This window comes from Balaenoptera physalus (assembly GCF_965194825.1).
Source record: "Balaenoptera physalus genome assembly, chromosome: 10".
In the NCBI taxonomy this organism is placed as follows: Eukaryota; Metazoa; Chordata; class Mammalia; order Artiodactyla; family Balaenopteridae; genus Balaenoptera; species Balaenoptera physalus.
The window spans coordinates 56,806,394-56,832,313 of record NC_138889.1 but is presented as its reverse complement, the minus strand read 5'-3'; the positions used below and the strand labels follow the sequence as shown (position 1 = coordinate 56,832,313).

At 47.2% G+C, this 25,920-nt stretch overlaps 1 protein-coding gene across 2 annotated transcripts in view; it reads right to left on the bottom strand.

The window, feature by feature from the left end:
• Positions 1 to 25,920, bottom strand: part of TENM4 (teneurin transmembrane protein 4) — a 740,746-nt gene that overhangs the window by 72,206 nt on the left and 642,620 nt on the right. For both annotated transcript variants that reach the window (XM_082410302.1, XM_082410301.1), the window contains 3 exons: positions 25,575 to 25,791; positions 6,154 to 6,273; positions 887 to 1,148 (listed from right to left, as the gene is read on the bottom strand). In XM_082410302.1, coding sequence (XP_082266428.1) covers positions 887 to 1,148; positions 6,154 to 6,273; positions 25,575 to 25,791 — 599 coding nt within the window. The remainder of the gene's footprint in view (positions 1 to 886; positions 1,149 to 6,153; positions 6,274 to 25,574; positions 25,792 to 25,920) is intronic.

Sequence of the window (25,920 nt, the reverse complement as noted above, 5' to 3'; positions counted from 1 at the left end):
GCTGGCGTCTGAAGCCACTCAACAGGGCGCAGCGGAGAGATGTGCCTGCTTAGCCCAGCAAGAAATACACACACAAACGTGTCTAAACACCCCGCTCCGCCAGCACCGGAGATCGTTAACCTGCACGTTGCCAGAGCTCTCATGAGGCCGGCGGGACGGCTGGGGCTTCTCCCCCAGTTTCTGCACTGCCATTCCTCCTCCTCCCCAGGCTTCGTTTCTGCCATTAGAAATTGGGCCGGCATGGCAGAAGAAATTCAAGTCCACACAGCTTTGTTAGGCAAAGAATCCATCTTGGTTTTCATCAGATTAAAATACATTTTTCCAAATTACTTCCTTTTAATGATAATGAAGTAAAGCACTTGCATGTATAGATTTGATCCACAGCACTCATTAACTGGCATGAAGGCAGACTGTGTGTAAAATAATCTCAATAGTAATAATGGTTAAAATTCACTGAGCACTTAGTAGGTGCCAGATATCGTGCCAAGTATCTCATACACATTTTCTCATTTAATCTTTAGTACGACGCAAACATTTGGGACCCTCTGCCTCACTCCTCTTGGTGGAAACTATCATCGCTATTTTTAACAGAAATAAGGAGGGGCGGGGGAGACACTGGAGGTTGGGGAAAGGGGACGTGGAAGTGAACTGGTGGCAGAGTGGAGAGGGGGTGGGAATTTATTATATGCTGGAGGGTGCCAGGCACTTTACAGGGCTCATGTGTATTAAGTGTGTAAGGGGGTGGCCATCACAGGCTCACAGCACGGGGGCTGGGGTCTGGATGGTGCGCTGATGGGCTCTCTCTTTCCCCTGTCTCTGAGATCCTCCTCCACCTCCCAAATGAAATAAAGGCATGGAGAAATGCAGTTAAGAAAGCTGGGTATACCTGAATTTCCGGAACGATGGGGCCTTTCTCTGCACAGGAGCTGGCGAAGGATGTCAGTGGGGAAGGAGACAGGACAGGGTTGGGGCGGGCAAAGTTGCTCAGGTCACAGCTGGGAATCTCATTCTCCTCGTGCCGCATGATGATGGTTTCCATGACAAAGAAGCGATCCCAAGGCAGCCAGAGGGTGTGCTCCTGTGTGATGAAGGGGGCCCGCTCGAACCGCAGGATGATGGAGATGCCGCCATTTGTGACCAAGTCAAAGCTGTTTGGGAGGGGAGGGTGAGAAGGAGAGGAGAGGGAGGGGCAGGAGAGGAAGGACGCAGGAGATGAGGAGGAGGAGGAGGAACAGAGGAAGGAGGAGAAAGAGAGGCAGAGAAAGGAGAAAAAATTACACTGAAGGATCTGAGCACTTGTTGAGGGAGACTCTAAAACCTGAAAGACTTGACCGCGGTCACAAGCGGTGACAGTGATTCCAGAAAGCATTATTGTTTTGAAAGTGATTCACCGTAGAGAATTTGCCAAAACCAAACGACAACCTGCTTTGGGGAGCCATTTGCTAGGACACGGGACCTCTGATGAGCCTCTGCTCGGGTGCTCCTGGCACTTAGGGCCTCTTAGAGCTGAAGCCCAGTGAAAATTCATCAGAATAAAGCAGAACAAACCCTGCCCTGGTGTTAGAACTCTAAGCCTAGTCCTGGCTCTGCCGTGGGCTACTGTGTGACCTTGGGTAAGTCATTTAGCCCGTCTGATTCTCAAGTTTCTCATCTGTAAAAGGCAAAGGTTCAAATAAATTATTCTTAAGTCATTAAGATTCTATGACTCTACAGCAATTTTATCTCTGATTATGATACTCAACCAGGCCTTTGGAGTTACAAGATAGCAAGGTAGTTTAGAGACGGGCACAGTTAGAATCACCGTAACTCAGAAGTGAAAGAGGAACCAGAAGACTGAGTCCCAACCTCCTCGTTGAGATGAGATCTCCGTGGCTGTGTCCCTGAGAGCTGGTCACCCAGCCTTTGTTTATTGCCCTTTGGGGATGGCCAGAAACTTGCTGGCAGCTCTGTTTTTGGTTCTGGCATCTTAACTCCCATCACCTGCAGACAAACCTGGCCAGGCACATGCCCATCCAAGCCTTAGCATGGACCTTTTTTTTTGAAAATCCAAGGAAACTGAGTTCCCATTTGTACACTCCATGTTTCTGACACTGAGCGTCTGATCTGAGGGTTCAGCAGCTAGGTGGTCAGAGGCCAGATGAGCTCACATTATAGAAGACGGGAAAGGAGGCCCAGGTGTAAGCCCAGGTATGTCACTAGTCCTGCAGGCTGAGTCTGCTTTGCCAACTAGAGTGTGTGGTTGCTACTTAAGACCCCATGTTCGATGTGCAACAAGATTAATTCAGACCAGAGTTCTGTGTCCTTCCCCCACCCCATCAAAACAGAAAGCTTAAAATCAAGTAACAGTTGAACCACTAGGTCATCCCACCTAGTCCCCTCTCTGAATCTGATGCTTTAGTTCCTTCTACAGAACCACTATCAAGGGGCTATTTGGTTCCTGTTTGTACATTTCCAGTGATGAGGAGCTTGCTATGCCCGCAGGTGGACTGTCCCATTTTTGGTTAGTTCTGACTGTTAGCAGACTTTTTTGGGGAGGGCAGGAATTGAGCCTGGGTCCCTCTCCTAATAGCTCCTTAGCCACTGGGACATGTTCTACCTGCTGGGGTGACTTCAAACTAGTCTTCCTCTGCCTTTGACAGTCCTTTAGAACTTGGAAACAGTGATCCTGTCCACCTGCCACCTCCTGGTGATGTCTCTTTGGACAAAGTCCTTTAGCTATTACTTTTAGGATGCATTTTCAAGGCCTGTCCTCATCTTGCTTTTTTGGATGGAGGGCTTCTGCTAACTCCTTACCCACTCTGAATTCCAGTCCCCTCCCCTGGGATCCCACTGCACCATGTGCACTTCTCCTAACAGCCCACGTCACATTGCACTGGAATCCTACATTCACTCTCAGGCCTGGGGACACTGATTCCTCTCAGCCTTTCCAGAACTTAGCCCAGAGCTTGATGGTTATAGTTTATAGAATGAACTCATGAGTGATGTTGTCAATTTCTTCTGAATTGACTGTATATTAAACACCCTAAGTTCTTTCTTCCTTTGGCTATTACTGTAAGTCAACCTGACATTTACCTGTGCAGTTGGTCTTAGAGACCCCACTGCAGGACCTCACCTTCATCTCTGATGAACACACCTGGTGGGATTGGCCTCATTGCTCTAGCTTGCTCCTCCCTCCTCTAGAAGCTGCAGGGATTTTGCACTGAACTAGTGTCAAATCTTGCTCGTGGTAGATGGCGCCCTCAGATCTGGGTCCCCAAGCTCCAAAGCCTGACTCGTCTGTCCTTTGCAGATGCTTTTCATCTGTTTTGCCTGCTCTTCACTCGGCCCCTTCTAGGCCCACATAACCTTCGAGTAGAGGAAGTTGGGTACCATCATTCTTCAATACATAATAATAGAGAAACACCAGGGAAGGTGTTTATTTTCAACTAAGAGTTCAGGTTTTGGCTTTCCAGGAGAATATCCAGGGTTTGGGGAAAATACCCAGGGAACAGAACTGAATAGCATCTGTACTTTTTGATAGAACACTTAATGGTCAAACAGAAGTTTGGCCTGACTTACAAGCTCCCTTCGTGAGAGGATGAGTGTGGGGAGGGAGTGAAGACAAACATGAAAAGACATATTCTCAAGGCCGTGAGCCAGTTGGGGGCAGCTGGCCTAGCCAACAGCGGGGTGTGATTGGCTCTTGCCAAGAGCTAGGCCTGCTCATCTGGAGGGAAACCTTTCTGTGGACATGGGCGTGACACTGACCTCAAAGGGAAGGCCTGCTTCTCAGATGAAGCCCCAACAGTGAGGGCCAGTCCGAGCACTGCCACTTAGTCCACAAGTGAGTTCCGTCACCTGTCTGAGCCTCAATCTCCTCACGTGAGATGAAGGTGACGATCATCATCACTTGGCAGAGTTATTAATGAAACAGATGAGATAATGGATGAGGAAAGCACTGGGCTCCATTCCCTGGGCTTCGTGCTCTGTATAATCCCATCTTTCAATTCAATGAACCTGAACTGCTTCTCTTGTCTGCTATTCTTTAAACATTTTTCTTCATGATTTCTATTTTCCATCTTTTTAACGATCTCTTTGGCTAACTTCCCTGCCACTGTTTTCTGTTTGTGAGCTCTTGTTAAGACTTGAGGTCTGGTATTTCAGCATGGGGCCGGGGTGGGAGATCTGGACAAAGGCAAGTGTCATGGTGCCTGCCGGGAAAGTGAGGAATACAAAGATGAATTAGACCTGGTCCCTGGACTTGCATGTACTGTTATCTCCGGGCGATATCTCTGGCCTTACAGTTTCTCCTCGGGTATGAGAAATAGGAAAGAAGGTGAGTCAGGGACAAGGGGGAGGGAAATGGGCAAGATGCTACCCATTCACATATAACAAACAGGGCTCTTCAGACACTTATTAGAGAATAAGTAATGACTTTCCCATACACTATGCAGTGTCTAAGATGGGAAGAAAATTTAAGCCCCCTAATGCATTGGTAAGAACTGTCCTGAAACTCAAGCTTTAGGCTGTAGCAGCTCTGGCTGCTCTGGTGTAAATTAGCCGGTACAGGAAATATGGCTAATACTTACCGCCCAGGATGCCCATCCTCTCAGGAGGTAGTAGAGATCGCAAGGGCAGCACAACAGGAGGAATCAGAGCCTGGAGGTGCTAATTGGGCATTCCCCAAGGGCCACCAAATTTACTGCACTCTGGTGTGTTTTATGGACTCACCCTAACCAAGCACAGTGGGCAGAGGACGGACTACTCTCCATCTCACATGAATGATGGACAAATCTTATGGCCAAAAAAAAAAAGAGCGGTCCCCATGGCTCCTTTTTGATGACTGTTTCACAGCAGGTAATAATGTAGTCAGGATACTTGTTGCCTATGATGCTCACATCTTCTATTTCCATAAAGCAGGCAGCCCTGAGCTGGAAGGTGGTAAAGACACCATGAGGAAGGAGACTTCTCCCTGCTGTAGCACAAGTCTGCGCTGAGGTGCTTCCAGGGATCGGTGGCCTGGCCCGGATAGATGATCCCTGGGGACTGGCCACCAACCTCTTCCATTCATAGGGAGGGGGAGGAGGGAAGAGAGGGCTCCCCATGCCCAGCTTGCCAACCCCGTCTAAGAGGCACATATGTCTACAAACAGATGAGCCCCTACTTCATTATCACCTCGGCCAGGACATGTTCACATCTGAGATTGGATTAAAGAGGTGCTGAAATCAATCAGGCTGGAGCACAATTTCCAACACAGAGTGAAAATCAACCTTATGGGCCCACACTTAGCCAGATGGAGTACCACCACCTGATTTTATTAAAAATAGAGGACTTGTCACCACTGACAGCCTAAATATTCCACTTTCCTCCTTCCCCTCCTCTTCTCTCCAAAATAGTCTCATGGCTTGCATTGTAATCATCACCTTTTTAAGTTGTAATTTTAATAAATTGCTAATATTTATTGTATACTTACTATGTGCTAGACCCTGGAGATACAGCAATGAATCAGAGTGGGGCAGGGAACTAAGATTTATTAAACACCTACTATGTGCATGGTGCTTCTCCATTCATCATAGAATCAAATCCTTACCACCACCATGTAAGATAAATAGTATTAGGACCATTTAACAGGTGAAGAAGCTGAGGCCAAGAGAGGTAAGGAGATTTGTCTAAGAACACATAGCCAACAAATGGGGGAGCTAGAGTGATTAAAGAAACTTGACTTCATTCAGGCTGATGAACTGAAGGTTCTCACAGGGATCTGAAGGTCAGGGTTCTGTAATCACTCAGTGGCTTCCATAGACCTGGGTGGTTGCAGATGGAAACCACACAGCAGGAATGCTGAGACTTCCGGAGCTCTCTGGTCTATGGAAAATGGTCCACGTGACAGTATTTTATATCATAAGCCATGCAACAGAACAATATGTATAAGGTACCGCATGCTTACTCTGAGAAACAAATAAGAAGAAGCTGCTTAATTTAGAGCCAAAGGGATTTAGGCCAGAGTCAGCTACAAGGTCACACAGCTAGCGCATTGCAGGGCTGGGCACGTGGATTCAGGTCCTCTGACTCCAAGTCCTGTCCTTTTCGCACGCTGTCATTCCAGCAGCAGCTATGTGGCAAGACCACGAGAGCAGGGCCTTCACCAACCCTGGTCCCCAAAAGGCCTCTTACCTGCCATCTTGCCTGCTGATCGTGTATCCAAAGAGAGGGTTATTGACGAAACTGATGTTCACACCAACCAGCGGGGTCCCATCTGATGTCATTACTTGACCACGAATGACACATGCATGCCTGGGGGTAGAAAAGAGAGAATAACATGACCTACTTTTCACGTTAGAACCCTGGCTGGCAGGTCAGAAGACTGAGGCAGGTCACGCAGACATATCTTGGTACCCAGGGGCTCATGGTATCCACTCAAGATGAGCACTACCTTTTTTCTTTTATTGCCTCAATCTAAGTCATCAAAGCATCCTCTAAAGAATTATTATTGAAAAAGGTTTTCAGATATCTCACTTAGAGGGTTACTTTCTATGGACACCGTACTATGCTGTAAGGAGAAAAAGCTGATGGGGTGGGGCAGTGCTATACAGTGTACTTATGCATGTGAATTTGGAGTCGCATGACTTGGGTTCAAAACCTAGCTCTGTCACAGCTCTTTTTTTTTAATGTTTATTTATTTATTTATTTTCTTATTAGTCATCCATTTTATACACATCAGTGTATACATGTCAATCCCAATCTCCCAATTCATCACACCACCACCTCCACCCACCCCACCATCTTTCCCCCTTGGTGTCCATACATTTGTTCTCTACGTCTGTGTCTCAATTTCTGCTCTGCAAACTGGTTCATCTGTACCATTTTCTAGGTTCCACATATATGTTAATATACGATATTTGTTTTTCTCTTCCTGACTTACTTCACTCTGTATGACAGTCTCTAGATGCATCCATGTCTCTACAAATGACCCAATTTCGTTCCTTTTTATGGCTGAGTAATATTCCATTGTATCTATGTACCACATCTTCTTTATCCATTCGTCTGTCGATGGGCATTTAGGTTGCTTCCATGACCTGCCTATTGTAAATAGTGGAGTCACGTGACTTGGGTTCAAAACCTAGCTCTGTCACAGCTCTTTGAGTCTCTGTTTTTTCATCCTCGTGCACAGTAAGCTCCATAAATGGCAGTGATCTTTATTGTCACTAAGAGTCTCACTGGAAGCAGACATTCAAGAAAGTGAACAGGATAGAGGGCACTTCCTCTCACCTGGCATTGGAGACAGGAGAAGGGCAGATGCTGGTGTCCCCTTGGAGTGGCTTCTAGAACTTGGCACCTCTCCCAACATCCCCCCTCCCATTCTCCCTCTATATTCCAGGCAACAAGGCATCTCCTTTTCCCAAACTTGCCAGGCAGATGTTGTTCAAAGCCTCTGTGTCTGTGCAATGTTCTTCCATCTGCCTCAGATATCATTCCTGTACCCCTCTCCCAACATTCTCATCCTTGAAGACCCAACTTCCAATGACGCCTCTTCCCTGAAGCCTTTCTTGATGCCCCTAATTAGAACTAGTCACTGTCTCTTCCAAAACCTGGCACAAACCCCTTGATACCCTACCACACTGTACATGTTTCTCCACTCCACTAGATCACCAGCTCTTTGAGGCCAGGGTCAAGGTCTATTTCCTTTTTTCTCTCTAGAGTGCCCGGGAGTGCCTAACAAGTACCAGGTGATTGTTTAAAAAAGCAAAAACAAAAACAAAAACAAAAAACAAAACAAAACAAAAAAAGCAAAAACAGTAGGTTGAGTAAATAAGTGGGACAATTAGAGATCATCTAGAATGATGTTTTTTCAAATATTTCAGAAAACAGAATCTTTTTGGCAGATGATATTTTATAAGGATCCCCAAGTGGAAAACCAATAAAAACAAGATCTGCTCCAGATGAAGTAGGGGTGGGACCCGCTTTCCCCTTGGGGTGGTTCTGAAAGCAACTCTGTAGAGTCTTAGTTTCTGGAGAAGCCAGAGGAAAGCCAGTTGGAAAATCACTGAGTTAGTGGAAGAAGATGAAACTGGGTCCACAGACGTCATGTTATTTGCTCCAAGCCACACACAGGGAGGCAGGGGCAGAGCCAGGCCTTGAGTCCAGGCCTCACACTCGGGGTCCAACTCTAGACCAGTCTGTACACCACTGGCAATGGGTGGAAGTGAAGATGCTCACTGGTGTCAATGTCCTAAGGGATCAGGGCGCTGGGGAGACAGCCCTCGTGGACAAGACAAATCTGAGGCAAAGACGCAAGGCGCTGTTGTCCAGACAACTTTTTTCCATTCACCTCAGTTTGGAAGGCTTTTTTCTGGCCTGGGGATGGGCTACTGATGAGGCCTGTGGGCATTCATAAAAAAAGATCTCAAACTCAGCCTCTGCTTTATTAGGTACCTACATCTCTACCCTTTCTATGGAGGAAAGTGATAAGCTTTTCTCTGTTTGATGAGAAAAGCAATTAACACCAGGCTTGTAAGCAGCTGGGCTCGCTGGTGTCAGTTTGTCCTTTCTGAAGGCAAGAACAACTACCCACAATGCATCGAGCTCCTCACCCCACCTCCCCTCACCACACACAATCTGGTTAATGTTAATACAGTCAGTGGTTTTCTTCCGAGGCCCTTGGTCTAAATGCAATTACATGGCAAACAAGTTAAGCGGGTGAGGCTCAGCAAAGACTCTCCGTCCTGCTCTGAAGGTCTCCCAATATATTTACGTGAAATTATCTCTCCGCTAATGGGAAAGATTTATGCCGTCAATTGTATTCAGCCGGTACTGAGAGATGCTTTCTCTAATGGAGGAAAATTGAATTTCTTATTGCTGGAACTCTGTCCTTCCAGAGAATCACTAACAGATCTCATATCCTGGTGCTGGCTACTCTCCAGCCTCCTCCTGACATATGTGCCTTCAGATTCTGCCTGGACGATAACCAGCCCTCTGGGGATGGTTTCCTTTGGGGGCCTGCCCTGGCTGCTGTCCCTCCTCCACATGCGGGCCAGCCTCCTCTGATTAATCTCTCTTCGGGGATTTCCTGATAGTTGGGAAACACTAAATCAGCACCATTTGGCCATCATGTCGCCTCCACTTCAGCAAGCCAGAGCAGATGTAATTTTAGCCCGAGCTCCTGTGGATTGCTTTGGATTCTGGAGAAGATTAAGTTGACTCCCGGTACCCCTGTGGGCCGCAGAGGCCTCCTGCCAAAACAGGCATTTGGCTCAGGAATTAAGTCCTGGAGAAAAACACTTCCATCCTCCTTCTATTTGACCATGACTTTCAGTTGTCAGGAAAACCCAGTTCAACGCAAAGGCTTCCCTGGAACAAAGGAGGTGGGGAAGTCTGCTCTACGGAGGCCCTGGAAATGTGTCTCCTGCCACGTGTTTTTGTCCAGGGAGGTCTGAAGACATGTGGCTGCTGGGTTTCCAGACATTTTCTTTCTTCATCCAGTTATTCAATGGATACCACCAGTGGTGCACGGGTGAATATTTAACAATTGGCTTTCAAAAGAAAAGTGGCTTTCATTTGTGGTATTTGCCTACTTCTGTGGGGGTAAAGACCTCCACCACGGCCGATTTCACACTACCGATGAGATATCACTGCACCCAGAGTTGGGAAGAGATGGCTAGTAGGACACCAGTATATAACAGTATTTCCACCACAGAGAAACAATAGACCTAAATAAACTCTAGAGTAAAGATGAAGGTAAAACACAGCTAAATAACTAGAAAGTGATGAGTTTTGATTATTACCTTCGTTTTTAATATAATTTGTCTAACTGTGATTTTATATAATTTAATTTTTAATAATAGTTGTGCTTAAGAACTAGCTTGCAGAATTCCTGAACATTTACTAAGCAGTCCCTGTGAGCTGGCATGAGCCATCTTCTGTCCACCACTGGAACACTGACCCTCACACTAAGGGTCAGTGCATCTAAGAAATAGGTGCTGCTTTGACTGTGAAATTCCAGAATGGAAGACTGCCTTGGTGAGAAATCACTAATGCAGGGTGCAAATCACTGTCACCAACTTGGCTTCCCAGCTGGCTCATATGATCCTCTTATCACCAGTCCTGTGTTTGATGTGTTTTGCTTTTCCTCGGTCACTGTCTTGGCATATGGGGTTATTTTCTACTCATCCTTAGAGTCCCATCTAAGCTGTCATCACTTCAGTGAGGCTGTTTCCAACTCTTCCTGGCACAATTAATCACCCCTCTGCTCTGCTAGGTTGCTCTAAACCTTCCAAGGATCTCTCCATGATGTGACTGTCATACAGTGATATCATTCACATTTACACAGCTATCTTATGTGCTTCCATCTCCAAGGGCTAGGTAAGCATGAGATATTCTCCCTGAGTGTTTATTAGGTGAGAAATGATCAAGTAACTGAAATTCAGAGAGAACAGACTTGCTCAAGGTCCTACAGCAAAGAACTCAATGGGCTGAACTGACACTCAAAGCTAGGACTCCTTACTTCCAGGTCCTTCCTCTTACTACTGTGTTATTCACCTGCACTCACTAAAATTCACTTAATTTAGAAAACGGGGCACCTACTCGAAGGCAGGCACTGTGTTAGGTGCTGGGGTTATAGAAATACATGAATTACAGTCCCCGGTTGCTGCCTAGAGCTCACCAAAGCAAATTTGAAATGCCTGAGTGTAGTTGTCTCTGACACCAGTGAGTCAACACATGGGTTTGGCATATGTCAGGCAGCTGGGATACGAAACAAGCAATTAGGCTGGGTGAACTCTGCCAGGAAGGAGTACTCATGCCAGGCCAAGGGGGAGAGGCGTCAAACATGCTGGCATTGGCCCAACCACATACTCAGGGCCCGACTGAGGTGCCCTGGCTGACGCCAGTGACAGGGAAGATCTGCCTGACTGCTTCCTGGGGACACTGGCCAGGTTTGGGATCAAGGGAGGAAAGTGTTGGAGAGACAAAACCACCGTGAAACAGAACCAAGCAAAGAAGAAACTCACCTCAGCCGCCCGTCAGGGAGAAGTGGAGGGGTGTGGTGAAAGAGCCCTGGGCAGGGGGGTCAGTTCCCAGTTCTGACTCTGGTAACTAACTGTATGACCTTGGAGCGTCATCTGACCTCTCTGGATCTCCATTCTCTCACCTGTCCATGCAGGCTGAAGATTTTCCCAAATAGATGTAAAGTGGAATGTATGATGGATTTAACTTGGTGCACCTCAATCCAGCTGAAGCAGCCCTACTACACGTGGCTTCAGAATCCTAATGGAGCTCATACAATGCTGAGACTTATTTCTGAGTTGTTCCCTCTACATGGAATCTTCCACCCGTCCTCTTCATCTGAAAACCACCTGCTTAGCCTCAGGACCCACCTGGAGCGGTACCCTAGCATTCGCACTCCCTGGGCTGTCTCTGCAAAGACTCTGAGTGCTGTCATGCTATTGGGCAGCCTTTTTCCCCCCGGCAGATCACAAGCTCCTTGAAGACGGGGACCACATCCCCCTCATTGCTGGACTGCCAGCACTGAGCGTGGGTGATGCTCATTTCTGAGTGGGCAAAAAAGAAAGCCGCCACCAACACAGGGGTGCGCCCTGGAATTTGAATGCATGGTGCAGAGTAAGCTCTTGATAAATTATTTACTAAATGAATAAAGAACTGATGTGTTTCTGTAACTGAAGATGAGAGAGATACCAAAGAACTCTGAGCTACTTGACCTTGACAGGGATATGGCTACGGAACAGAGGGCTCCAGGGGCTGGGCTTTCTAGTTGGTCACAAGTTGCATCCCAAGGCTGGGTTCCTTCCCCTGGAGGATCCACCCGCCTCTGCTTGCAGCCCTACTGCTTTGATGCTATAGCCTCCTCTTCTGTACATTTAAAGGTTTTGAAAACTTGAAAAAAAAAAAAAAAAAGAATGCCAGAAATTAAGTTAGGTTTGTTATTCATTGTGTATTATACAAGCAGATAGAGGAAGATGAAGGAAGAAAAACTGCAGCTTGAACATTTTTTGTTATTAAATGGAGACAGCTAATGAAACTGGTATTCAGGAAACTGGAATAATCATTTGGGATCTATCTAGGCGGCAAAAGGTAACTTTAGCCTTTCTCTGCTTTAAGGTATTTGTTACTGTATGCCACTATTGGTTATGCAAATCACTCCTTTGCATTACATACTTTAAACAGATTTCTATGCCTGACTTGTACCCACCCTTTAAACTGTTTTCTGCCAACTCATCTGACTGACTAGGGATCTTTCTAGCACCTACTACACTTTATCCAACATCTTGTAAGAACCTTACTTGGGCCCAAAGAAGCCCCACTTCACGGCCTGTCAAACGACCCCCATCTAGGGGGTTCCCAGTCAAAGTCTGACCCTGTCCACTCAGTAGCTTCCAAGACCTTCTTTCTAGCCTGGCAACACGGGCCATTCTGTAGCCCTTTCTTCAGAGCTTTCCATCTTGGTGCTCTGCCTCCGTTTCTTCAACCAGCTTTTCTAGCCTGCCGTCTTCCACCTGTGTACGTTTTCTTGGGAACCCACTAGTCATGACATGTGAGAAGAGACCTTCCTGATCATCTCTCTTCACACTTCACACTTCTTGCAGAAGTGAGAAAATAAAGCCCCGGCAGGGGATGGATTTACCCATTCTCGTAAGAGTGGCTGGGGAGCCAGGATTCAAATTCAGGACTTCATTTATTATCCATGAGAACTCAGGAAAGTCACTTCACCTCTCAGGCCACTTACCATCTGACACAGATACACACCTAAATAACAGAATCTCAATTTGTTTTAGCCGCCTAAGAAATCTGAGTTAACATCATCAGAGGAGGGCTCTGAAAACTCTTTTTGATCACACACCCTTTCTGTAAACATTTTCTGAAGGCTCCATGGGTGTATTCATATTTATTAATAAATTGTACACACATGCTATCATCATTAGCTAATATTGGAAAGCATAATATATGCTTGGTGCAAGATTTAATGGGCAAAAAATGAATATTTCAACTAGTCTTCTTGATAATTTTGAATCTTTTGCTTCCTTGTTTGTTAGATCTGATGAGAATGATCACTACTGTTTTTAACTTCATAGTGGAGTTGAGGAAGACTTTGGACCAGGAGTAGGAATATCAGCTCTGCCGTTTGACTGTTGGCTTGTATTTGCACTTGTCATCTTTGATCGGTAGTTACTTTGCAAAATCCTTTGATGCCACTGGACCCCATTTTTTATGTAAGTTTGGTTAAAGCTAGATTTTACACACACACACACACACACACACACACACACACAACACAGTCATGCTATAAACCAGTAAAGCTCCGTGAGGAGTAGATCCTCATCTCCCTCAGAACACCTCACGTGCTTGTCCAGACACGTAACCAACACTGGGACCAAGCAAATCAGAGAAAACCTGGTGTTCCGTACAAGTAAACATCCATTCTTTCTTATTTTGAAAGATAAAAAGTAAATGTAGACAGACGTCCTAATATTTTCTTCCTGTACCTCATGGACCACATTGGGCAGCTGCCTTGGGACCACTGTACAGCACTAGAGTTACGACGGTGTGTGTCTGTGCTTTCTTTGTATGAAATAAACTCTAATATGCTATATATTACTATATTCAAAAGCCAACTTCTAGCTGTGTTTCATTCTTTAGAACTTATCTCATCGCTCTTCCTATGTTTACTTTGTATGTCTTTCAATAACCTTAGGCCCAAACCAACAGAACTTGATCTAATCACTTAACGTTTAATAACGTTCCTACTTATTGGTGGTCAGGGAGCTGGACCAGATCCTCTCTTGAGGCACCTTGCAAATCTAAGATACCCAATTCTCCAGACCTTACCACTGTCAATTTACCACATCATCAGTATTCCTGTGCCATCCATGTCATTTTCTGTAGTACCCATTGTGTCCACATAAAGTCCACGCTCTTTAGCTTGGCATGTAAATACCTTCAGGATCAGGCCCCTGCCTGCCTCTCACGTCCAGGTTTTCCATTCTCACATCCTGTGCTGCTGCCATGTTAAATTACTTCTCATACCCTTGCCTTGGCATGCATTTCCATGCCTCCCTGACTTTGTCTATGTTGGTTCCTTTGCCTCAAATGACTCTCCTCCCATTCCTACTAATCTCTCCTTGAAGCCCTGCCTCTCAGTGAAACTCTTCCCTATTTTCCAGGACAAAGAATCCACTCCCACCTTCAGCGAAACTCTTCCCTATTTTCCAGGACAAAGAAGCCGCTCCCTCCTTTGGTGAACAAAGCACAATGTACTTATCCCACTAAAGGGTATTCATCTGTTTAAACACCTTATCTTTTCTAGATTGCGAGTTCTTTGAAGGGAACAACTATGTCCATTTCATCTCTCTAACTCCGTGTTTATCACAGGAGTAGGTCTTTTAGTATGCGTTCAATAAATGTTGAGTAAAGAAACAAATGAAGATCACATAAATGAAAAAAGATGATGACAGAAAAATATGAATATAGTTATTCCATATAGCCCAAAGTAAAAAATAGATATACATGGGTTGGGGGAAGAGAAACATAGATGAAGGCCAGGTAAATGAGAATAGGGTTCAGTTATTGGAACTTTAACTGAGCACCTACTATGTGCTATACACGGTGCTGGGTGGTAGGGAAGATATTTATTCATCCATTTTCTTACTTATGGAAACTACAGGACAGCAATGCCAGTAGTTTCTGTTTTATTTTCCATTGTATTCTTTTAAAAAAAAATTTTTGTTTATTTATTTATTTTGTTGTTGTTGTTGTTTTGGCTGCTCCATGCGGCATAGGGGAATCTTAGTACCCTGACCTGGGATCGAACCTGTGCCCCTGCATTGGGAGCGTGGAGTCTTAACCACTGGACTGCCAGGGAAGTGCCCTCCATTGTATTCTAAGCAGTTAAATTACTAACAATAAATGAGACAGAATCCCTATGCATGAGGAACTCACCTTTTGGAATGAATATAATTTGACTTAAAAAAAAAAAAATCCTTGTATCTGGAAGTAAAGCTAGCATGGGGTAAAAAGGGGAGCTGCCTACCAGGTCATTCCAGTACGACATACAAACACCCCCACAGTTAGCATCAAGCACCAGGCCCTGCCCAAGTACCCCGACTCTGTTCTTCCATTTGGAATTGGGCTCAGTTTAGACTCCACCAGAGGCTTCCAGATCACTTGCTGGGTATGTGGAATGAATGTCACAGGGAAGTACTCCAGTTCATGACAGAACAAGCTTTTGCTCTTGGACTGTTTTGTGTATGTCTGGGGAGCGGAAAGAAGAAATCCACAGACTTCTTCAGATTAACAGGAATTTAACGTTTAACTAGAAGAGTCCTTTGGGTGCCTGAGTCCAAGCCCCTAATTTACAGGTGAGATACATGATCCCTAGAGATGGACAGAACTTCCCCTCCATCACCCACTGAGGCTGAGGCATCGACAGGTCTGTTATGATGCTCTCACCCCACCTGGGGGCATCCAATGACAAGATGGCCCGGTAACTGCTAGTGTCTTCTGGGCCCTTAGGCCTGCCTCCTGCAGAGCCCAGAAGCCACGGTCCTGTGATCTCCTAACTTTCTGTGGTCGTTGAGCTACTTTAGACACTCAGGGAGCACAAGCTCCCAGGCCCCTGCTCTGATCACTCAAGCCTGGGGGCAACTCGGCTGCTGAAATCTGATGCTTTGGGCTGAGTCGGCTCTCGCAGAAGTCATTTGGAATATTTCCTGCTGGCCAACGAAGGTGCACACAAGAACAGAGCCCATGACTGTTGAGGACACCGTACTTCCAGAGAAGTGAGTCCCGGTTGTGGCAAAGGAGAAGCAGGACTGAGAGAGACCAGCCAGTGGAGATCATTTTTGAGGAACAAGCTTCCTGATCCTGGGTGGCAGGGCTGGCCAGGTCGGGGGACACGGCTCGGAAACACCGACTGTGTGCCTGGGGCCAGGGAATGTGAGTACATGTCTATGTAGGCTGTTCTCTGGGCTATGCAGCCAGAGGACGGCCTCTAAGAGGACTCCGCAGCAGATGGCTTGTGTTGCTAGAAAAACCTGAAGCAGCTCCGCTAAAATGTGACCACACACAGTGTCTCGGCGGACAAGTTCATTTCACGACCGTGTGTCCTGTCTTCCTGTCAGGGTACAGGACAGGTCTTGCTTCTCCCGGAAGAGGGAGACTTCGCTGCTTTACTCAGAAAGGGGAGACTAGGACGGACCACAATTAGACCCACTTCCTGGGGTGGGGCTGGAGCGGGGCAGAGACACAGAAAAGAGCTGCGGAAATCCAGCTCAGCAGGCCGGACCTGAGGTGCAGAGCAATAGACAGGTGGCATTCAAGGGAAACAGTCTTTCCAGGGGCAGGGAGGAGGACTGACAGGGGACAGGCATGGTAAGGGAGCTCCCAGGGGCAGCTGGATGTGGATGTCCTGTATGTCACCAGGTAACAATGCCCAGGTTCCTAAGCAGAGCACCGGTGGATCTCCAGACCCAGACATGGCAGGGGTGGGAGCCAGGTAAGGGGAGGCAAGGCTTGAATTCTTGGGGGGCAGGGCTACCAGGCCGCTTGTATCAGGGACTTACGGATAGAAAGTGAGTTTGGGATTCTGGGACAGGACAGAAACCCATTGGCAGAGCTGGCACATAAAGGGTCAGGCAGAGGAATGGTAGGAGGACTGGAGGCTGAGCCGCTGGGGTTGCTCTAAGCCCTCCTCCTCGGATCGGGGTTAGTCCTAGAGGCCTGCAGGCTAGACCCACAGGGTAGAGTCACAGGGCCCCGCCGTGGTGGGAGGAGGTGGGGGCAGGGGAGGGCGGGTGGGCAGGTCTCTCTCCTCGGCTAGAATACTGCCCAGAGGTAGCATCGCCTCCTCACAGCCCCGCACTGTGGAGCTCACTTAGAGCCAGCTCTTGACGCCTCCAGGATTGGACTGGAGTGCTGGTTAGACGCATTGCAGAGGTGTTTGGTACATCCTGACCCTATATTCTCCATAGAGGACAATATTAGTGATGTGATGCCTGGCCCTCCAATATTTTAACTTCTCATTGCTTGAAGTTTATCAGTGTTGGATGGAAATGCATTAAGTCCCTGACTTACAGACACTGGAGTTACTACCTGAGAGCCTCACTTAGGACTCCAACCTCGCCAGGACTCAGGCTCTGCTACTGCATCACTGAGCCAAGAGTCTTCTCTGGCCTCAAAGTCTCCTCTTCAATCACAAAGGACCGCCCACCTCAAAGGTCTGTTCACCTCTGCCTGCCACAGTGCCAGGGCACTTGCATCAGTTATATAACTACATTAATGCTTCGGGCTAAGATTCTCATTTCTCTCCCAGTTCCTACGGTGACACTAAAACCTATACGAATACAAATGCCCTTGCCAATGCGAACGCTAACTCTTGCTGTAAGTGATAACAGCCAATAACATTCATCCAGTGCTTACTGCTCTGACACATAAGTGTTTTATATCTCCTTCATCCTCAGACATCCCCACGAGGTACCAATTATTATCCTCATATGACAGATGAGGAAAGTGAGGAACAGAATGATTAAGAGACTTATCCCAGGTCACACAGCTGGCAAGGGGTAGGGCTCAAATTCAAGCCTCGCTACCTGCCTCTGAGGCCATGCTCTGGGGCACTAAGACCTGCTGCGTGTTAGCTTTTTACTGTGTTGTACAGTATTAGAAAGAAAGTCAGGGCCAGCTGGGGTTGTAGAGTTGTAGCAGCACCATGTTGTACAGATTTCCAAGCTGAAGATGCGGAGGTGGGAATACAAAAGACCTAGCAGAGAAGAACAGAGGCTCAGCACATGGGCTCTAGGACCAATCAGCTTGGCTTCAAATGCTGGCTCTGCCACTTACAAGCCGTCTGTCCTGGGCCAGGTTACTCAACTTCTCTGTGCCTCAGTTTCCTATCCGTAAAAGAAGGGGCATGCATTCCTTATGTTATATGGTTTCGGGGGAGAGGTAAAGGTGTTACTAATTATGAAACTTACAAAGCGTTTCAAATAATGCCTGACACATAGAACATCCTTGGTAAATATTCGGTGTTACTACTGAACGTGTGCTATGCACCAGCCATTGGGCTTCCTGGGTATTTTATCTCATTTAATCTTCCAAATAACCTGCAGGGTGAGAATGAGTAACCCCTCATTCCAGATGAGGAAATTGAGCCTCGCTCACCCAAGGTCGCTTGCTCTCACTTGCCCGAGAACTTGAACGCAGGGCCTCTCCCTCTAAACCCCGAGTGGTTCCCGCTTCAGCGCAGCATTGTCTGCTAATGCTTCCTGTGATGGACAGCTAGGAAAAAGCTCAGGCTACACAGCAAACAGATCGTAATTTGGTTTTGGAATCAATAAAGGGATGATCAAGTGGCAGAGGAGGACTTGTTAGCTGCTCATCAGGATGATGTGAGAAGTTGCTGCCTGCATCCTGAATTCAATCACCTAGTTGCTTTATCATCATAAACATTCATTTCAATGCGGGGAGGGTTTTTTGTTTTTTTTTTTAAACCAACATGAATAGTATATAATGGCTGACATTTTGGAGGAAGCAGGATCTTTACCTTCTTCCATCTTCCATCAGGGTAATTTATCATTGTCTTCCTCCCTGCCCCCCTTTTTTAAACTGATGGGGTAGCCTGTCAGCTCAGCTTGTTCTGAAAACGCAGGAGTATAATTCAATAATAAATTCGCTCAGAGGCCAGCTGTCAGGAAGCTGGTGTTTATATGAACTCCATTAGATGATCTCTACTGCTCAGACTCTCTGAGGGCTATCTGAGGGCTGTCTTAAGGCCTGGGGCGGGGTGAGGGGGGTGGAGTGGCAGGCAAATGCATTTCTGGAACTGCTCTGTCACTGACACTTGCATATGGCTTTAGATCTGCAGTGGGCTGACGAAAAATCGTATTGCATACATGATCTTTCCTCCCTCTTTTCCATTATATTTTTCCTCTTGTAACCTCTTACTTCCAAAATTCTTGGAAACGTTGTGGCTTTATAAAGGGTCTGAGAGAAATTCTAAAGGCTTACATGGTATCAAGGTTATTTCACTTCTGTTAGTGGCAGTTTTAAGTCCTAACTGAGGTGACATGCCCTAATCTGGTTAGTGCACAGGCGAGGGGCAGATCTTTCTCAGTTTCTGCCCCAAACTACCTTTCTGGTCTCAGAGTCCCCTCTGTTCTTCTTTTTCCTCCATGGCCCCTCTGCACACCAGGATCATACATTCTAGATTCCCTGAGACCCTCCTGATTTCAAACATTAGAGCATGTCTCTTGACTTTTGATTTGGAAAATACTGTCACCATAATTATGCTCCGGCCACATTAAAATTCTCTTGGTTCTTTGATTATCATGGAAAGTCATGCTGGTTCCTCAGTCTAGAATGCATTTTAAAATCCTGTTCAACTGAAACCCACAGTAAGCAACATACACTAATCAAGAGTACACACCACACACACACGTGTCATGAAATACATACCCTTTTAGAGTGCTGCACTGATATTTTCTATTCTACTGTACCCTATTCCATTTAAGTTTACTTCTTAAAAAAATAGTTTCGACCCACTACATTGACTTCATGATGTGCTAACAGGTTGTTGTGACCTGAAGTGGGATAAATAATGTTTCAATGGCTAGCCCTCCTCACTGAAATCTTTGTCTCAGGCCAAAGGCCATCTCCTGCCAGAAGTCTTATTTCATTAGTTCATTTGTTTGCTTGCTCATTCATTCTCAAAACCAAACATTCACTGAGGCCTGTTCTGAGCCAGGCCCTCTGCTAGGTGCTGGAGAAACAAAGATGGGCCAGGTGCAGCCCCTGTGCTGTGGAGCTCAGGGACCTGGATTTGCAGTGGGAGTGATGGCCCCGCCTTTGAGCTCTCAAAACACTCTCTCTCGACTCTGTTCGAGCACTCAGCAGTAGCTGACTGGCTGACTCACTGATTCATCTACCATTCATTGTGGTTTAGTCTGCGCCAACCCCTCTGCTAGGCACTATGGATTGAATGACCAACGAGGCATGGGACGCACAAGGACGCCCCAGTGTAATGGGGTCAGATGCACATCTTCTCGCAGGCCTAGTGCAGAGTAGGTGCTGATTAATATTTACCAAATGGAGCGCGGCAGTTCTGTCCCTCTCTGCACCTGCCCACTCTCTCCTCTCCACAGGATCTGACCCTCTCTATACGATACAATCCTCTGCCTCCTTTGGGATGAATACTCTGGTCCATCCCTCCTTTTTCTAAAGTCCCCCTGACTCCTGAAGTCTTTTCTCTTTGGGTTCAGTGTGCCCTGTGGCTGACTTTGGTAGCAACCTATCCACACCCAACCACTTGCCTGAGTGAGCTGATAACCTATTAGGTTTCGAGGAGCCCAGAGAGACTTGACAACATCACATCCTTCCTCTCACCAATACAGTGTCCTCAAACATGTTCTGAACTGGTATTAAGTAACTTGGCGGTGGTTCTTCCTCTTCCTATAATCTGCTACCCCGTCTAGCAGTGGCAATCCACAAGTATTCACTGAACTGATCTGTCTGCCCTGTGTCCAGCTCTTTCGACCCAGTCAGTCCTTCCCAAGATAAGAGATACAACCAAAGTTGTGTAACGGGGAAACAGCTGCCTTAAGTGGTCTTACAGGAGGAATTGTCTCACACTGCCCTCACTTTCCCAGCTGTCTAATCCCAAGTTCCACGGTCTGGGTCCTGTTATCTGTCCTCCTAGTATGGACAATCCAGCTGGGGATCCTTCTTCCACCTGCAGACCTGAATGGCTCCTCCCCTCCCACACACGTCTCCACAGAGGGCACCCTGTGTTGTATTCTCTCCATGAATCCAGGGGAGGGACAGGTGCCTTCCACTAGGCAGAATGGCTCCCGGCATTCAGGCCAGGGTGGAAAGATGGTATTCAAGCCACCTAACCTGGTGATGGTGGTTCCCCTGCCTGTTTTTTCCCTCCTACTTTAGACCTACTTGAGATCAGCTGAAGTCATTCATATCTCTGTCACTTTATGTGGAGCTGAGCACAGCAGTGGCAGAGGGTCACATAGAGCTACTGCATTCATTAAACCTGTATTAAACACCTGCTCTGGGCCAGGCATTGTGCTGGGCTCTGGGGACACAGATGAACCAGACAGGGTCCCTGAGGGAGTCCCTCACTCTAAGTCCATCTGGCAGTACTTCTACTTCAGTTCTGAGTCAAGCTCTGGGCTTTCCTCCAAGAAGCCCAGCCCAGCCCAGCCAAGAGCCCACTCTGCTTGGCTGGGGCCCTCACATCCTGGGGATCCGTTGCCCATCCTTCCCTGAGGGCTACCCCTGCTCTAGTGCCTCTGACACCAGCCGGGGTGCTGCCCAGAAGCATGAGGAAGCCCCCACATAACTGCTGGTGTCATGTATGCATCTGGAGAACCTCTGCTTCCTCATCCCTGCCGTGGTCAGGCCTCTGAGGAAAAGCACCCTGGGGAAAGACCTGGGCGCTGAGGACTGACTGGCTTGCTTTCCCCACAGACAGGTGCTCCGGTCAGTTCCAACTGGCACTGAGTTCCTCTCCCTCTCATGGTCGGTCCCAGCATGCCTCATACTTGGGTCTCCCTGAGTCAGTCACACAGCTGGGAAACTGCAGAGTAAAGGAGCTGCACCCCTGGGGCTCCTTGCTGGGCTCAGAAACGCCGTTGGGTCTCTGGGTGACAGCCTGCTTCTTGGAAGAGCCTGTTAAATGGACTCCCATTCAGACTATACGAATTGTGGTGCAGCATACGGGGTGCAGGAAAACACAGGGTTTTTCTGCCCCACAGGCTTGTTACTGTTAAACACAGGCACAAAGTCAGGTTGGCCTGCCCATCAGAAACCCCGCTCTCTGGAGAAGTGCCACTGGACTCCTCCCTAACAAGAACCCTGGCTGACAGCCACCTGGCAGAATGCTGCCGTTTCCCTTCCTCAAATAAGGATTCAACAATCCAAACCTCGTTCCTCTCTAGGTGGCAGCTGGACTTTCCTGGAGGGCAGAGCACTCTCAAGTTTCACTTCCAATCAAGGAATTAGAGCTGGAGGCTCTTTCTAACATCATCACCTCCACTCTCACGTTCATCATCATCACCACCATCATCATATAATTAGCAAACATTTTTTGTGTGGCCAGTACTAGTCTGAGACTTTATGTACTTTTTGTTTTTTCATTTAATTCTCACGACAACCCTGAACAATAGACATTACTACCCTGCTCTTACAGATGAGGAAACTGGAGCTCAGAGAAGTTAAGGAATTTTCACATAGCTATAAAGTGGATGCAACAGACTTTACATCCAGGTCTTGGCTACTTTCACCAGACCACGCCGCTGCCATAAAAGCCACCATTTACTTATCACAAATGTACCAAGCCCTGTGCTAGGTGCTTTATCTCAGTTAAACTTTTCAATGGCTTTCATGAAACAATTACTATTATTGCCAGTTTATCATTGGAGGCAGGTACACAAAGGTTCAATCATTTCCCTGGGGCCACACAGAGCTAGTAGGAGGTAAAGCCAAGATTCACACTCTGGGCGCTTTCTATGATACCACATTCCTTCATAAGAGAGGAAAGAAAGCAACAACCCAAACCTGGCAACTGATTTCACTTTATCCCAAAGATGCATATAAGCCCTGTATTACGGGTTCAGAGCATGACGATAGAATCCAAGCAGGTAGTCTAACGAGAAAAGCATCTGCTGTCTTGTGTTTGTGGGTTTCCAGTCACTTGGGCTTGTTTTCCATACAAATCTGTTTGGGGATACTCAGTAGTGAATGATAGCTGTTTCTTCTGAATCTAGATCAGTGAGAAGCAGCGGCATCATGATTCAGGCGAATAATAGGTAAAAGGAATTTTAACAGTAACATTTGGAAGCTTCCGTTATCCATTCGTTTTGGAGCAAATACTCTATTCCGGGCCCTGCCCTAAGTAATATAGCTTTGGAGAGATGAATGGTCTCTACTTTCAAAGCATGTTATTTAACTGAAGGTGACAGATATATAAACAATGATCTGGGAGCTGACTTCTACTCCTGCTTCTGCTACTAATCTGTAATGTGATTTTAACAGATAATTTAACCTCTCTGGACTCTGAATCCTCAGTAGAAAATTAAGTAAAATAGATAATGTATCCATCCATCCCCTGTCCCACTGTCCCTCCCCATCGCTCCCCTCTCTCCTTCTTTCCTTCCATCTCTTCATTGTTCAAGGTAATATATCGATATATGTATATTTATCTTGAGCGACTACTAAGTGCTAAAATGAGTGAGATGCAGTCCTGTCCTGGCAGACTCAGTTTAGAGGGTTAACAGACATTTACATATTCACTATATTAAGCCCTTGTCCAGAGCCACGTATCCATCAGTGGCAGAGCCAGGATCTGAAACACAAGTTGGCCTGACTCCAAGGCCTATACTCTTTTCTCCCTGCTGAGCGGTCCATTTCTCCCAGTACAGGTTTCTCAAGTTCCCCACTTGACAGGTTCCTTAAGGCATGTCAGACTGGGAGAAACTATACTGAAATCCTTGGGCGGGTGCCGCGTGATTCGTGGCACGTAGGCAGCAGGCTTGGTGAATGACCAGAGGACACGCAGGGGTCATGGTCCCTGTTGGTACTTATCAGGATGGCATGGTAAGGGCACCACAAAACAGAACAGCCACTGGCAGCCAACCAGCCATAGCCCTAATCAGATCCCGTAACGGGTCCAGTAAAGAAAGGGTGAGCAAGCAATATTCCCCTTGGTAGGAGTAATATTTCTATCTCCAGTTGACTAGAAGAACTCACACCATGGGAAGGCCCATAAGCGTACATACAAAATCACACAATTGAATGAAAGAGCAGAAAGCTCCCTACCCAGAGACGAAAGCGGTATTTCTGGCCAAGATAAATGAATAGGTTTTTCCTCACTCTATTTCTGCTCCTGGCTCTGCCACTTGACTAGCCTGTGAATTGGGGAAGATCATGTAACCTCTGAGGTTCTCAGTATTCTCGGGGTAAGTTGAAGGGACTATAAAGTACCTTCATCTCTAAAAAGGTTAAAGTTCGAATGCTTTGACACACTCGTATCATGCCCCTCTTGCTGGGCTCAGAGAACTCCCCTGACTTCACTTCTCCCCTCTTGTCATTGCTCCTTGTGAGGAAGGGCTGGGGCAGTGGAAAGCACGGGCCCTGGAGTCCCAGCTCCATCACGTCCCAGGAGCAAGCCTTCTCCTTGGATTCCCAGTTACTCTCTGGGGATCATAATACTACCTTCCAGAGAGACTCCCCAGGAGTCCTTCATAGGTCCCCACTCGGCCCCCTTACACATTTTCCTGGATCCAACTTTTGTGTGCTCATGGTTTCATCTACTGCTTGTTTGTTGATGGCTCACAAATCAAAAACCCCAGCCCTAACCTCTGTGTGAGCTTCAGATTTACTTCTGAACTACAAATAGACATTTATTCTTGGGTGTTCTACTGAGGTGAGCCCCTTCCTTGCCCTTGCCAAGCATCTGAGTGAGAGACTCCGCCCTCCAGCATCCCTCAGACCCAGCAGATGATGAAGCCCTGCTGATTTCCCTCTTTAAATAGAACTGGGGATGTCATTCTTCCCTTCCCTCATCCCTACCACATCGTCCCCTTAGGGCAGGAACTCTCTTGGCACAGAAGTCATGAACATAGAAGGCACACAGTCTGTGCTGAACTGAACTGGGCTGACTTTTAAAGAAAGCTCTGTGTGCATGAGGTATCATTACCTTGGAAGACATTCAAAATAAATTATCATAAATCCCTCCTTCTTGGATACCTTTCCCAAGTCCACAGACCCTGATCTGGGGAGCAGAGAACAGACAGCTGCCTTTTGCCAGCTCCTGTACACTTTTATGCCCCTGGGTCTTTGCACAAGCTGTTCCCTCACCCTGGCACACTCCCTCTCCCTTGCTGAGCTATTTCTCATCTTTAAGACTCAGTTCTTAAGTCTCAGCCTTCCCCCACCCAGGAGCACCTTCTCTATGCTTCCAGAGTACCCTGGGGGCATATTCCTGGTCTATCACAATGGAACTATTTTTTGTCCCCTTAGTGGGCTGTGAGTGACCAATGGGCAGGGACTGTGCTCCACTCATCTCTGTGCTTCCAGCACAGGACCTGGCACAGAGTAGACCTCAGTAAAAACCTGTCCAATAGACGACACCACTGAACGCTTGTGAAAGAATGCGTGGGCGTATGGCCTGGGGTGCCACCAGATGCACCCCACCCCAGCCTAACAAAATCTCCCGGACATCAGCTCTGAGGGATAAGAGTGTCAAAGCTTTCAGCTCATCTGGAGACCACAGAATCAGTAAGAGCTGACTGCAAAGTGGGTATTGATCCAAGATTCCCCTTGGACCTTTGATTTCCCACTCTCTCCATCTATCACCCAGTGAGGACAAAAAAAAACTTTGCTCATAAAAATTCCAAACGCCTTGGATAGCAGTTTTCTAAATGTGGGTACCTGAGGCTGCTTCCCTGCTTCCCCTGACATTCCATCAAGAGCCTTCAATGCCCACACTCCTGGCCTCCTCCCACTCCCACCCACCCACACGTGGCCCTGGAGGTGAGCCATTTCCCCTTCAGAGGTACCACGGCCAGAGCTGGACTCACCCTCCGTCAAAGGGGTTCTCCCCGGGGATGATGTGCGTGCTGTCCCTGCCCACGAGGAACTTGATTCGGTCGTAGAAGGAGTGCAGGTTCTGCTGGGACACAGGGGCCTGTGTCTCCTGGATGACGTCCAGAGGGTCGGGGGAGCCCAGGCACAGCGGGCTGACGTGACAGAGGGGCTGGAGGCAGCAGTCGGGGTCCATGCAGTCCACCAAGCCATCTGCAGGGGTGACAGAGCATGACGTTTATATGGCTATGTTCAATCAGCATCGTTTGTCCACAGTGCCTTCCTTCATTCACTTCTCTATTTTCCATTCATTGGAAAACTTTATTAAGTGCCTGATACAAG